Source organism: Astatotilapia calliptera, chromosome 2, assembly GCF_964374335.1.
Source record: "Astatotilapia calliptera chromosome 2, fAstCal68.1, whole genome shotgun sequence".
Lineage (NCBI taxonomy): Eukaryota > Metazoa > Chordata > Actinopteri > Cichliformes > Cichlidae > Astatotilapia > Astatotilapia calliptera.
In genome coordinates, this window is record NC_137423.1 from 23,542,700 (window position 1) to 23,558,267 (window position 15,568).

General features: G+C 39.5%; 1 protein-coding gene across 1 annotated transcript; it reads left to right on the plus strand.

Annotated features, from left to right (window-relative positions):
* The first annotated feature begins 4,653 nt into the window (after nucleotides 1-4,653).
* On the plus strand, nucleotides 4,654-9,131 carry eif4ebp3l (eukaryotic translation initiation factor 4E binding protein 3, like). The gene is made up of 3 exons (XM_026188593.2): nucleotides 4,654-5,316; nucleotides 6,798-6,974; nucleotides 8,531-9,131. The coding sequence occupies exons 1-3, from the start codon at nucleotides 5,184-5,186 to the stop codon at nucleotides 8,557-8,559; spliced, it is 339 nt and encodes a 112-aa protein (XP_026044378.1). The 5' UTR covers nucleotides 4,654-5,183; the 3' UTR covers nucleotides 8,560-9,131.
* Nucleotides 9,132-15,568: the final 6,437 nt, after the last annotated feature.

Below are 15,568 nucleotides of genomic sequence, written 5' to 3' on the forward strand. Positions count from 1 at the left end.
ATCTGCTACCCTCAGCCTGCTCCCCCAGCATGCAACAGCATAGAGGATCGCACTGGCCACAACAGACTCATAGAAAATCCTGAGCATTTTCTGGCAGATGTTGAAGGACCTCAGTCGCCTCAAAAAATAGAGACGACTCTGGCCCTTCCTGTAAAGTGCTGTGGTGTTTTTAGCCCAGTCCAGTTTATTGTCAATGTGTACTCCAAGGTACTTCTCCAAGGTTGGAGAAGTAAATCCAAGAAAAACAATGACAGCACAATGGCATATCACTCTGTGATGTAAAAAAAAAAAGAGAGAGAGAGAAAAAGAGAAAACTCTTTTAAAGCAAATAAATATTCCATCACTGAGGCACAAGTCAGCTGTGAAAACAAGGGATGCTGGATTTTTTTCAGTTGGAGCGTGCCACTTCTTCTTTTGTCCTCTACCTTTCCAGTTTCCTCAAATTTTCTAAGGTCAACATATGCAAGGTTTTCAGCTAATAGCTGTTTGTGAATGACAAGATATCTGTTAGACTGTATTAACTTTGATGCTCTATGCTTAGATAAGTTACAGGTCAGTGTTGAGTGTCTTAAATAGAAATTATTCATTTGAAAATGGTCAGATAAAAGAATTGGACTGAAAATGAAAAAAAATTGAAAAAGCAGATAATGTGAAAGAAAACCTGAAGAACTTTTGTTTAAAACCACTTTACAAAATTACAAGAATGTCTAGCTCTTTGGGATTTTTCTTCATCATCACCATCATCATCAACTTTATTTATAAAGCACTTTAAAACAACCACAGCTGACACAAAGTGCTGTACATTGGAACTGTAAAATAAAATTACATAAGATATAAATAAAACACAAATAAAAGAAGAGTGAAATAATTAATTAAATAACTACTTCAATTAAAAGAGAAACTAAATCTCACTGAGGTTAAAAGCCAAGGAATAAAAGTGGGTTTTAAGACGTGATTTAAGATATACTTTTGTGTTTGACTCTTTTGTTCCTCCAAGCCACAGGTGTCAAGCTCCAGTCCTCAAGGGCCAGTATCCTTTAACTTTTAGATGTGTCCCTGCTGCAACACACCTGAATAAATTTAGTAGGTCGTTAGCAGTTCAGCCATTTGATTCATGTTACAGCAGCTAATGAATGAATGAACATGGTGCAATAAAAGTACTTTTAAAAGTACATTTTTCCAAACACAAAATGTATTTAAATTTACTTGAGTAGGATTAGTGGTTGCCACCTCAGCATGCAGTCAAGACCTATAGTGTCTTGCTAACGATCTACTAATGTTATTCAGGTGTGTTGGAGCAGGGACACATGTTAAAGATTCAGGATACTGGCCCTCAAGGACTGGAGTTTGACACCTCTGCATCTAAGCAGTTGCACCAATGAGAATGCACCACGTTCCTGCTTGTAGTTCCTTGCGAAGGCTTTGGAAATGATACTTCCAAAACACCATTCTACCAGAACCCTACGGCACACATGAGTCAGGCTGTTACCACCACCGCTCAGCTGTGGGGGGCTACAAGTATGATGTAAACAGAAGATTCTGAGCAATCCTCCCTTATGATAAGGTCTGGAAATCATGGGCTGCACCTTTCTGTAGTGTTTCGCAAGAATGAATGAAAAAGCGTACTGGACAGTGCATATACCTTGGAGGTTTATGCAAACCATAATCTTGTCATTCCTGTTCTCCTTGGTACCTGGATTAGAGGGATGTGTTATGCAAACATGAGTTCCATGTGTGTAACCCATGAATCATAGAATGCTAACCTAATAGTTAGTATGTGTTGTCAGGGAAGTTTGTGTAATGTTAATTCACAAACTCAAAGTCAGTTAATGAGTTTATTGTCGGTTCACTGACACCACACAAAGCCCCAGTTTCTTTGTGACAAAAACCTTAAAGTAACAAGTGCCCAGAGATAAACTGGTTCAGGCCATCCTCTGCAGGTCACAGATGAAAGCTGGATTTCAAAAGCGTAAAAATCTCCGTAGCTTTTCCCTTAAACATTCAAACACAATCTCTAAAACTGATTTAATCAAATTGCTGCTGGGGTCACTTCATTAATGTGGTCAAATTAATTTGACATCCTAAAATTAATATGAAGTTAAACCTTATTCCTAGGACGTTTATTTTAAGCATCAATGCAATACTGGAGTAGCACTAAACTTTTTATAGTTAAAACTAGTGATGTGACATTCTGTATCGAGGCTTCAAAGCTTGTGTCGAGTAATGGAGGGGGCGTTTCCGCGATGCGCGTATCGAGGCTTGCTTCATTTATGGGAGGAGCTGAAAATGAGACGTCCGAAGCCTCGCTGCCCGGCTGTACCACGTGACTGGTTCAGGAAGTGGTTCGAACTTTGCCGCGAGCTATGACAGAGATATAAACCCCTCAGACTTCATTCAAAATGTGGGTGTTTGATGGAGAGTTGTTAGTGAGAGTTTGGAGACAGTTTGGAGGTTTATGAGAGTGAGGAGAGAAAGTCAGGAGAGAATGGAGCCAGCTAAGAAGAGGAGGATGTCCTCCCCTGTGTGGGAACATTTTGATCTAATTCCTCCCAACAAGGTAAATTTCTACAGAAGATGTATTGTCATGATACTGATGGTGCAATGCAATTTATGTTAAGCTGTCTTGCCTTTTGTACAAGGTGAAGTGTTTGCTATGTGCCAGGGAGCTGGGATATAACAACAACACCTCATCCATGCTTAGGCACTACAGAGCTTTGCATGAGAATAAGGGGAACACCGATTGTGGGGCAAGACCAGGTGAGCCATCAAATGCAATGATAATATAGCATGCAGTAATGTTACTAAATGATATAACAATATTATACAACTGTAATAAGTTACGTGTGTGATATTTATATTTGTGCTTTGTTCTCCTGAGGAAAGACAATAAAGACAATCTCAAATAGATGAAGACCTGGTTAGCATGGTGATTGAGGACTCCCAGCCATTTAGCATTGTGGAGGACAAAGGATTTAAAAGATTTGTTAAATCATTAAATCCTAGCTATGTTCTCCCCACTAAAAAGGTCATAAAAGCAGTGAAAATTTAGTTTTTACTGAATAAAATGTGAACAGGCAGGACTGAGGCTCAAAGCGTCAGTGTGTAGCTGTCCATACCTCAACGTTACAAAAGCACAACCATTGTCCATACTCCAACCACACCTCACCTCACAGTAAATGATCATTTCCATTTTAAGCATTTCCAAATAATCATTTTCCATACTGCCAGTATAAATATACACAGTATACTGCCATCACTACAATATACATGTTTTACACACTCCTTTTGTTGTTGACATTTACAGGCTATGTGCAAAATGCCACTCTCTTCAAATTCATGCTAACTAATATTTTTACGTCCAGTAGATGTCCTACTAGAGCAAATGAAGCTTCAAGACGCTTTGCGCTGGGGTGAACCAATTGGATGAAAAGCTTCAGTGCTTCATGAAGCTTCATCTGCCCATCACTAGTTAAAACACCCAGACCAGTCATTGAAAAGTTCCACACACATTTAATATGAACAAATTGTTCATGTCAATGTCGCCCTCAAGTGGTCAGTGAAGTAGCAGATGGGGTTAATGAGGTTCAGCTGCTTTGGTGTTAATGAAATTAAGAGCAGCAACAATGAGACAAACCAAACCTGGACCCTACAAAGGTCGCACAGATAGTCCAACTCCTCCAGTGCGGCACATCAATAAATACCATTGCCAGAAGGTTTGCTGTGTCTCCCAGCACAGACTCAAGAGCACAGAGGAGATCCCAGGAAACAGGCGGTTATTATGAGAAAGATTTTTAATTTTTTTTAAAGTGTTCCTTGTGTTAACGTCAATGTCGCCCTCAAGTGGCTGAAAAGTAGGAGAATTTTTTTTTTAAAACAAATAAAATAAAACCAAAAGGCAGGTCAATCTGTCAAATAAAACTACAAACAAATATGTCACTTTAAAGGAGTCCTGATTAAACCGATTTAATGCCAACTTTAATTATCTCTTTTGTGTACATATTCTATTGGAAATACATGTTTATTTATGTATCTGTTTATGTTTATAATAACAAGACTAACTGACCAAAGGCTAGAAATTTCCAGACCAATGGGAAATCTGTTTTCCTTCTCTATTTGCTGATTTAATCCACTCCAAGAGAATCTTTATTATTCATAAATGTAATAAAATAAAACGCAAGCAACACAAGTGCGTAAATAGACAAATGTATAACTATATGCATCTAATGTATCTCCCGATTACAGAAAAAGTAAATCGCGTAACCCTTATTGATACTTACTGCTGGAATTGATCAGAGCTCTGCTGATTCGTGCGAGACGTGCACACTTTGTTCCAAAACACTGAAACGGGTAAATATATCTCCATATAAACCTATATATAGGAAATGTTTGGATAAATGAAATGTTGGAGAGTAATAATGCATTTCCTGATTAAAGAAAACTTATAATAAAACAGAGATGACTGTAACCCGTATAGACGGTGCTGCTGTTATTGATCAGAGATCTGGAGCTGCCACGTGAGAGACGTGCACACGGTGCTTCTCCTCTAAACATGAAGGCATGGTACTAACACACTGACACACATGTAGGGGGCAGTGTTGCCAAGTGATTGACAACCACGAGGTGGATGCGTGGTTTGTGAACCAGATGACCCCTGTCTAGGTATTCTCGCGGGAACTCGTGTTATTTCTATCCAGTATACGGCTATTTTAATACCATTCGTTTACAAAGAGAAACTAATGTTATTCATTGGTAATAATACAATTCCCACTATTTCCCCCACGGGGTAAACTGACAGTGATAGAGAGTAGAATACAACGCTCTTTTTACTCATTGTCACCGCCCTCGCGGACTGTCGTTTGGGAATAAACATTCGTACCCAATACACGCTGTCCCACGTGCCTGGTAGCTACTGCACAAAAACATGACGGCTGGCTGCTGCAGACTTGGGTACCACGAATGCAGAGTGTAGCAGCGTTTGGAAGCTGGTTGTCGTGACAGACCTTAAAACTTTGAGCTTGCTTTAACTCTTAGTTTGCAAGTGAAACTTGTAAAACTTTACGGTATCTTACGTAGTTTTGTCCGTGAGGAAAACTGTGGGGAAACTTGTATTTACGAGTTTCGGGGCTAAAGAAACAAAGAAAGTCGCTAGCACTTTTTGAAGCAGTAGTTAGGCCAAAATTAGCATGTCGGTCGACGCAAATCAAGTTAAAAGCCGTCCTATCCCCACCAGGGTGCTTACCCTGAAGGACTGGTCCCAGCTACCAGACTGTTACAGCCAAACACCCGGGGGTACCCTGTTCTCCACCACGCCTGGAGGTAAGAAAAACTGCACTGTGTTGTGGTTTTGTGTTATCAATTTATGTTTTCAGAACTCAACAGGAAAGAAAAAGGGGAAAACCCTCGAAAAGTTCGACTTTTGCTGGAAACTAATGGTTTGTGCCTACGTCCAAACGGTCACGCGTCATCTCTCGCGAGAGGCTGCACGCGACAACATAAGTGTCTGATGTAATATCAGTTTCCCCTAACGTCAATAAAAACAGCCCTCGCACTTGCTCGAGACCAAAAAGCGGGCAAAGATGGGGGCCCTGCCTCGTTTGTAGATTGAGAGCATGCTCACAGCAGGCCACAGCCCCGTATGTTCACGAGTGTGCTTTACCTGCATCGAGTTGGTTAATACTCTAACGTCGGTGTTTTGTTTTTTCCTAAATTGTGTTTTCTTTTCTTTTTTATACATGTATAACTACATACATATTGTTTAAGTTCTGTAGTTAAACTTGTATCGGTAAGGCTTATAACAACACTGCCCCCTGTGACAAACGAAAACACGGTGGTCTGATCGGTGACTTGTTGCAGCGTCAAACTTACTGATTGTTGTCTCAAACACAACACGCCCAGTCTTAACTCGTGACTTTTAGGGTGTATGTGTCCGGCTGCCAGAAATGCAGAGTGATTGGCCTTCGCAGTGGTGGAGGAGCGGGAGGCCGTCCTATCCCTGCTTCTCTCTGTTCTGCATTTGAGGAACAGTAGAGAACATTCTGTACATTTTGAAGGGGGAGGGGATGAAATGTGTAATGCATGGGGGAATGTAAACATTTCAAGAAAAAGGCCTAAAAATGGATGCCAAAGGACACGTGACAGGATGTCGCTACTGAGTTTTGACTTGAGTTAAACTTTGTATAGTGACACATTAAATTTTGCACACCCTATCAGGTCGATGCTTGTGTTGCTAACCCTAACCCTTTGTCACATGTAGCTGCATGGCGCAGTCGCTGCTTTCACTATAGGTTGCATTCCAGCCCCCTTCCCCTGCCCCATTTCCCTCTGCTTTGCTTCCCTTTGTCTAGGATGAATTGCCCGTAACTGTTTTTCAACGTGTTTTTCCTTGTAGACGGTACAAACTCCATTTTGAAAAGAAAAATAAGTACTTTTAGGTTAATTCATAAGCATTTAATGACTGCTGTATATGTAACAGCTTTCTGCTGAATCAAAATATGAAACATGTGGCTTTAATCTGAAAGCATCTTGCTTCAAAGTGAGAATGTTTTGTGGTTTGATTTCTTGGAATTCCTAGAATTACTGTGACGGCTCTAAACATTGTGTGCACACAACCCTTTCCCCACTTAAATCTCTTCCAATACAGAATATTGTCCAAATCTCCAGATGTGCACCTTAGATCACTGCAAAGGGGCTTGAGTAATAACTAGGCTGCAGTTTGAGCTTGCAGAAGTCCAGCCTTTGTTCTGTTGTTTGACTCTTTGTTTCGATTTTAACCCCCACCCCCTCCTAAAACAAAATAGGCACCCGCATCATCTATGACAGAAAGTTCCTCTTGGATTGTCGAAACTCTCCTCTTGCTCGGACCCCCCCATGCTGTCTTCCCCAAATCCCAGGGGTAACTGTACCAGCCACACACTCCACGGGGAAGTTGCAGGATCTCAAAGAGGAGGAAGAAGAGGAAGAGAAAGACATTGCAGGTAAATGTCTTGTACATATAAGATTCATTTGTGTCACCACAACTTGTAATGTGGAATTTTACTTGATATATATTGAGTCTCCTGAAAGTTCAGAATCCTTATTGTTCCCTTTATTTGTGAGAGTGATGTCAGCCAACACAATTTTATCAATCTGAACACTCAGGATAAATACTGGGAGGGGAAAAAAGCTTTGCATGTGACTGAGGTGCCCAAAACAAATAGTTCAATAATTTGTTTTGCAATGTGCAGCTGTTGGGTTAGGGTGGTGGGGGGTATGCCAACACTGATAAAAGGGATTAATAAGCTTCAAGGCATATGAGCCCATGAAATGGAACCTGTTCTTAAGTAAAACGGTTTTTGATTCCTGTCTTTTTCCTAACCCCTGAGAGGGGGGGGGGGGGTGTGTGTGTGTGTGTGTGTGTGTGTCGCAATTGACATTAAATCATCCTCCCCTCTCAGATTTTTCTAACTGATACAAAGAAGGCTCCACTGACTGTTTTATGATTAAGTCGAAATGCTGATTAAGCCAGCGTGTCCAGCCTTAACCATCATATGCATACAGCCTGCTGTTCTTGCAGTCCTCAACTCTGCAGCTGAACTGTTTGTTAGCTGTTTACCTTTTTATTAAAAAGAGGCCAGCAGTTTATTGGTAAACAATCATGTCTGACAAAGTGACTTTGCACGATTAACAGTTCAAAATCTGGTTATCTTAAACTGCATAGATGTTGTTCCTCTCTTTAGAACCATTTTAGCTGTCTTTTGATTGGCGGCCCCTCATGGATAGAAGTCAGAAAGTTGTGTGAGATGATCATATGTTCAGGATATTGTTTTCTGGGCAAGGAGAATAAAACAACTCAAGGAATGAGCATTTAGACGAGTGTTAAGCCTGAGCTTGTGACTCACTGCGATTACTTGTACAAACACAGCCAAAGATTCAGATCATAATGTCACAGGCTGAGGAAAAGCATCATATTTCCACTTTTTTTTATTTTTTTTTTATTTTTAAAAGTTTAATGTCTTTTGGTAAACAACTTGACTTATTATTATTATTATTATTATTATTATTATTATTGATTTCCAATTAGAATATTGTGACTTGCTAGAGATAAAGTTCCTTATTTTGGCAACAAATCCTCTAGTGGGGCTTATTGTGGCCATGTGACCAAAGGTTGGGTTCACAGTTTAGTCATTTGTTATTGACTGAAGTACATGCAGCTATCAATCTGCCCTCCTCCATTCCTCCTGTCAAACTGAAGACCATGAGGATTACACGTGACCCCTGCCTACTTGTCTCCTTCTTTGTGTGGGTAAAAACACCCAAGACGTGCCGTGGGTCTTGTTTTTATGTTCTATGTCCTTGGTGTGTCCGTGTGTTTTTTGCCCCCTTGATGGTTTCCTTTGCAGTGATAAGAGCTAGTTTGTTCTCGTCGCCATTGTCGGTTAAGGTGTGGCTGCAACCGCACAAATAAGGTGATGGCAGATTATCAAACCTCACTGTTTTTAATCTCAACTGTTTTGTTTTGTGCTTCTTTTTTTTTTTTTTTCCCCCCCAACAGATGACAACCAGTTTGAGATGGACATCTGAGCTGCAGTATTACCTCCTGTGGAGATGTTTAAATGCCTCCAAGGTCATCACTGACCGTAACGCATTACAAATGAAGCTTTTTCACTTTTTTTTTTTTTTTTTTAAAAACGAGTAAAAGCTTTTGTCTGGAATTAAAGAATGAAAGCATAAAAGTAGGGTGCTTTTAACCCTACAAAAGTGTTTATTGTACTAAATGGGTTGTTTGGTTGCTGATTCACTTCAGAACTGTAGCAGGATTAAAAAAAAAATCCATTTTGATTTCACTTTTTAAAATCTTTGTAAATAAGAAACTTGTACTATGTTGCTTTTTTTTTTTTTTTTTTTTTTTTTTTTAAATCGAGGGACTATAAGATGATCGTACCGAGACATATGAAGTTGGTACTTTCAATGCATGCATCATTTATCATTTCCCCCACCCGCCCTAAAAAGGAAGGTTGACTTTCTTTGTTTGGTAGACAGGTGTCACCTAACATTGCGGGGGTGCCTTCTGAAATTCAGGTCCTACTTTGTTTTGTATAGAGGAAGTGATGGAATGTGAAGAAATTCAAATAAAGGCTGTGAAAACTGTCAAATTGTTTCTTCGCTTTCTTTTTGTCCATGTTTTAGCTTTTAAGCTGCACACTAACATAAAGGCCTTGTAACTTAAACTTTTACCATTTCCAATAAAGTATATATTTCTCTAAAGAGAAATGGTCTACAAGGGTTTCAAGTGTTAATGTATTTTTATGACCCCAAAGGATAGCTCATAAAGTTTGATAACATGTACTTTGGGTAAAGTACACGTCTGTGCTTTATGTCAGGTTTTCTCTGTGCTCAAATGGAGCCTGTAAGCCTGGGCTTCACGTTTAGTAAATGATTGTGCTGCCTTATTTCACAGAAATCCACTATAGCCAGTGTAGCTAAGACGATGACCCTGTTACACCTTGTAACAGAAAAGCATGTTGCCATGCAAAAATGTATATTAGGCAGTTAGTATGTTGCATTACTTGTGTACTGATACTCTTGTATTCTTAAAAAGGGAAATCCACATGTGCATAGAAGCTCAATTTTGCTGATCTGTGTGAGGTAAAATGGTTATTTTTAGGCTTGTGGTTCTCTGAATGTCAGGAACAGGGCCAGACTGAATATGATTTTTCTAGGAGAAGGTGGGAAATAAAAAAATAAAAATAAAAAGTCCTTCCAGTCAAAGTTTTGTGGATAATCCCCAGCTATTCTAGTCTGCATGCTGAAGTATCATTGTCCAAGATGCATTTATCAGTGCGTGTGTGGGAAAGTTAGAGAAAAGTATGAGAACCACAGCTTTAGTCTTTATCCTGGTATTATGCACCGTTTATGTTGATGGGAAATGCAATCTTGAATTTTCAGACATAGCAAAAAAACACTGAAAAATCTATTAAGTGTTTTTTTTCTTTTTTTTTTTTTCTAATATTTATCAGGAGTGGCTTTGAAGCACAAGGCTGCCCAGAGTCATGTACACTGTGTCTCCGGCCGTGGCCACTCAGCAAGGTCAGTGCTAGGCATGCTGGCTTATTCCAGACACTGGCAGTCTATAGATCAGGGAAACCGACTGTGGAAGTAGGTCTGGTCTTAAGGAATGAAAGCAGCTGCACCTCAGAGGCCAGACACAGTAAAACTATACCGCAGTATGGGGGCGGGGGTATGACACCTGCTGGTATTTGACCAGATAGTCATTTCAAATATGTAATTGTGGATTTACTGAGTATTTTAGCTAATAATAATGACAGTCTATTCTGAGTGGAGTATTCAAGCAAAAACGGACAAGCAGCCCCTGCCCCACATTGTTCATGTTTAATTTTGTGACATCATTCTGTTCAGATGTTGAAGACATGGTTTTGCAGATATTATTACCAACCACCTCTAATTAATTAAAGCAAGCAGTGTAGTAACTGTAGTTCCTTTAAGAACAAGCAAATTAAATGTGCTCTGTTAGCTTGTATTAGCTCACCTTACAGCAAATACAATGCTCAGACAGCAGGTTAACATTTTGCTTCTGTAATAATTCTAGACTAGACTAGACCATCGAGGTCACCATCTATCAACGATATTTGGCTGAATTCTGGCTGCATTGAGCTGATTTTACAGCTGAATCCAGGCTAAAGTAAGCTACAAATGTTAGCCAAGGTTTTCAAACATATTTTGATTAATTTCTTTATTTTTAATAAAGTACGTAAATGGACTTTGCATGCTCATTGCCAGCTCTGTTTTTTTTAAATTCTTGGACTCCTCTAGAGTGGCTTTACATGACTCACAGTTCAAAATAATCCCTGTTTATCTTACTGTGGACTTCAGTGCAGGCTCTCAGTTTTTAAACTATCTGAAACAAGCTATTTTGCATCCAGTATCTGTGTATCCATTATTGCGACAGTATATATATGAGATAAACCAAGGGAAAGGATGATGGGTCGACTTCAGAGAAATGATAAGAAAGGTTTGTTGCAGCAATAATAAGTCTCAGAGTGAGCGAGATTTACTTAAGGAACTCTATTGCAGGGCATATGACAGCCTATCGATACCTCCGACATCTCAATATGACAAGATATAATAGCACACATTTCAGGAGTGTAGTAGGCCATTATGATGCTTTTATACAATGCATTTTCACTGCATTGCATACATTACACTGTGTCCAGCAAGCAGCTGATCCTGAAATGTTTTGTGTTGTTGATGAGTGGACTACCAGTCTCTGGTCTGCTGCACATTTGTGAAATGTTATTTTGGAAAAAATATGTCTGTGCTATTGAAAACAACACCACAGATGACCACCCTTGCCATCCAAGTTCAAATGAACCCTGGTAAACTTGCTCCAGTGCCCTTTTCCAAAGAGTTAAGATCCCTTCTTTGCGTCTTCGCTCCTCCCAGTTTCCCTGTAAGAGGGTCGGGTAAAGCTGGCATGGCCGATGAGGATCTATTTTTATCAGCTGCTCCTGTGCTCCTGTTAAAGCCGAGCAGTACAAGTTCAGGATGAATCGCCCGGGTGACGATGTAAACAGACACTCAAACACACAGCCTACTAGGTGACATATATCCTGACAGGAAGGGGCCTGGAGGGGTGGGAGTGGGCTGATGCAGGCCGCATGTTTGACACATACACGCACACAAACTCCATTTCACATTACTTACACCACAGGAAAGCCAGCCAGCTGTTTACCAGGATTCCTGTTGAGCACATGAGTAAAAGAGTACACTGTAAACGCTGATTCCTCGATCGCTGTTACACTGAAATTTAATATGAGACACTGTCAGATGTTTCTTGGATTACATGAGGCTCATATGATGCTTGAAAACATTTCATTGTAATTTTTTTTTTTTACTATATTCCCTAGAAGTGATCTTTGAAAAGTATTTTTGAATTGTTTTTCATGTATTCAGAACTGGTCTGTGATGTTTACAATGCAGGCTACACCGTCTTGCATTTGGCTCAGTAACGCCGACGATTTCTTCACTGTTTGTTGCACAATCGCTGCTGTTGCCTAATGTGTCACCGGTAACTTTCATCAACAGACTTTCTGTGCATGACTTTACGCTTCCGCTGTAAACATACTGTGCTTAGTGTGCATATGTCAGAGATCAGGGTTTCGATACCCAGTGGCACCACTGGTTTACAGCTCTGTTTGTTGATACAGGTGTCCTGTTACACATACTCAATGTGCAAGCCTCATCACATGTTGCTACATGGAATTCTTTGCAGAACAGAAATCATTGCCTTTTAAATTCAACTGTCAATAGCAGAGGTCACGCTGTCCAATTTCTGGTATGCTACTCATTCATTATACAGAATATCATGTATTGTCAAACATCCACCATACCTGCTGCTGAAACAAGCATGTATATACTGTATATATAGTAACCAGTTATCCATCCCTTCTTTATTTCATAATTTATTCAAACATCTTTGCACTCCTCACCATTGCACATACAGTATGGATATGCCATACATGTTGTTACTATACTGGCTGTTCATTCTGTTTACACTGAATGCAAAGGGAAAAAAACAGAGCCCAGTTCCTTGTATGTGCACACATACTGATTCCGATATATAATAGTGAAGAATTATATTTTGGTTTAACATCTACCAGTGATTTAAAAAAAAAAACCCTTATATGTGAGATATGCCCAGGTTGGTTTGTATTACAGTTACTTTACAGTGTAATAAGATAGATATAAGGGTGTTATTGTCTTAGAAAACATGATGTATGTTAATGAATTTGTAAATATTATCCAGCAATATATATTGATGTAAGAATTACAGATCCTTTTTTGGTTTCATAATGAGTACTTACAGCTGGGAAAACAAACTTATACTTCTAATGGAGCTATTGACATGAAATCATTACCAGATGTTGGTAACATCCCAAATAATCTGTGCATACAAAGAAACCAAGACAAATGAGTCCTTAAATTAAGCCATGTGTAGTGGCGTGGAATGACACAAGGACATATGAAGAAAGGGAGGTGTGAAAAGGCATTGAAAGCCTTAGCCAACTTTATATCTCAATGTCACCAGGTGATGTTGAACCTATCCAAACAATTAATAAATGCATTGAGCAAATTAACAACTGGATGTCTCATAATTTCCTTCAACTGAACAAAACCAAAACTGAAGTACTTATCTTTGGACCCAAAAAAGATCGACTAAATATCAGTAATCAGCTTAAACTGGTCCAACTAGAAACTACTGACCAGGCCAGAAATTTAGGTGTAATAATGGACTCAGACCTGAACCTCCAGGGCCACATAAAAGTAATAACAAGGTCAGCCTTCTATCATATGAGGAACATTTCTAGGATTAAAGGACTGATGACACAAGGAGACCTAGAAAAACTCATCCATGAATTTATCTCTAGCCACCTTGATTACTGTAACAGTATCTTCACAGGTTTACCTAAAAAATCAATCAGACAACTGCAGCTGATCCAGAACGCTGTTGCTTGTATTCTCACTAGAATCAAGAAAATAGAGCACATTACCCCAGTTCTAAAGTCATTACACTGGCTCCCTCTAGCTCAGAGAATAGACTTTAAAGTGCTTTTATTAGTTTATAAATCATTGAATGGGCTAGCACCAGAGTACATTAGAGATCTGCTATCATGGTACAAATCATCTAGATCAGTTAGGTCCTCCAGCTCTAGTTTAGTGACTGTCCCTAGAACCAGAACTAAACATGGAGAAGCAGCTTTTCGTTTCTATGCTCCTCACATCTGGAGCGCACTATCAGGAGAATGCAAAGCTGCAGAGACACTGAACTCCTTACTTATTTAGACTTGCTTATGAGTAACTGATCTTATTATGGCTTTCTACTTGCTTGTTTTTAATTTTGAATTGCACCTTGAATTGCCTTGTGCTTAAAGTGTGCTATACAAATAAAATTGCCTTGCTTTGCCTAGAAGCCAGCTGAGATCTCTCTCTATTATGAATGCAATCCTGCCCCCTATCAGTGGAAATTAGTACTAGCTGGTTCAGTCCTAACTCATGGCCTATAAGAAAGGTTTCTCATTACCAAGGTGTCACAGCAAATGCAGCTTATGACGGGTAAACCTTATTGATGCAAGACAGTAGGAGCCTTACTGTTGCAGAAGATACTGATGGGATCAGTTACGGGCATATTTCTGACCTTCAGGATGTTACAGTGAATTAGGGAAGTGGAAAGAACATCATTTCACGATAAACCAGCCACAATCAAACGTTCCTCACAAGATTTGTGATAGAAGAGTCAGAACCTCATCAAAAGAGTTGTCCAAGAGCCAAGAACCACTCGGGGAAAGCTTCAGAAAGAACTGTGGTCTATGCTAAGCAGCCAGACTTGGCTGGCTTATCCAGGTAACTTCTGGGTTAAACCTGGGTTTTCTTTACTATGAAGTATTCACTTCTTGTTGGGGTAAATTGGTAGATTAAGAATCAACTCAAGAATCAAATCAAGAATCAGTTCTCCAGAAAAGAGTGTCACCGTACCGGGAGATCCCTCGGGCACCTGCATGTGAACAGTAAAAAAGGTCTAAAGTTTTGTTGTTGTTGTTGTTTTTAAATACCATGTAATGTCTTTGATTCCCTGATGAGCATTATTAATTAACACTTACATATAAATAAATAATTAATACTTACATATTTTTTTCAATTTTATTGTTCTGCAGCTTAGAGAATAAACACTCAAACTGTCAGGAGAAGGTTATGTTCAGAGTTTGGGTTTAAAATCATTTGTAAGCAACACGTTTTCACTAATTCTTTTCTTTTAAAGCACGTTGTAAGTGTGATGTAGATTCTCTATTGGGACAATACATAATATGTTAAGCTGTACCTTACTAAAATCACAAAATGAAGCCAAACTGTGTCAGTTGTCAAAGGAAGCCCTTTAACAGTCTTGCATTTTACTGGCATTTTATGTTGTTTTGAGATTTTCATCACCATTTGATAACGTCTCTGGAGTAGGTGACACTCACAGGGATCATTTTCTGTGGAAAAGTCACATGAGTCTTGAAACCTCCCTTCGTGATTGGTCAGATGCTGACGTCACCCCTTTCATGTGATAGCACAGGGGAAATCCTGGGTTAATTTAGGGAGTTGATAACCAGCGTTGTTTGCCATTTATCCTGATAGCCAATGTTAGGGTAGGTGAATCTAGGTAGGGGAAAAAGCTTCTTTGAACTCGCTGTGTAGTATGGAGCCCTGAGTTAACAGGTACAGTTGTTTCAAAGAAAACAAATTCACTCAACCGCCATGGCCTCTCTGCACGTGCAAGACATTTTGACAAGCCAATAAATCACTGGGAGAATACGGTCACAGATAAGAGGGTTTATAGCAATCAGCCTATAGTGAACACAAGTGCAGCTATACAGCCCACTCCACAAACCACTTTCGTGGAGTTTGTTTTCCTTCTCTCGGATCTGTAAGATATACAATTGAAATCTGCCAAAGTGCTGCAATTACTGGGACCCAGAAAGATCGAAAGTGTCTTAGATTAATGCCTGAATCTTACAGCATATAATGTTAATAA

Bases quoted from the DNA above. Each gene is read 5' to 3' on its own strand.
- eif4ebp3l (XM_026188593.2), top strand. From the start codon at position 5,184: ATGTCGGTCGACGCAAATCAAGTTAAAAGCCGTCCTATCCCCACCAGG. The intron at 5,317-6,797 runs GTAAGAAAAACT...AAAACAAAATAG, and splicing joins GTTCTCCACCACGCCTGGAG to GCACCCGCATCATCTATGAC. The intron at 6,975-8,530 runs GTAAATGTCTTG...CCCCCCCAACAG, and splicing joins GGAAGAGAAAGACATTGCAG to ATGACAACCAGTTTGAGATG.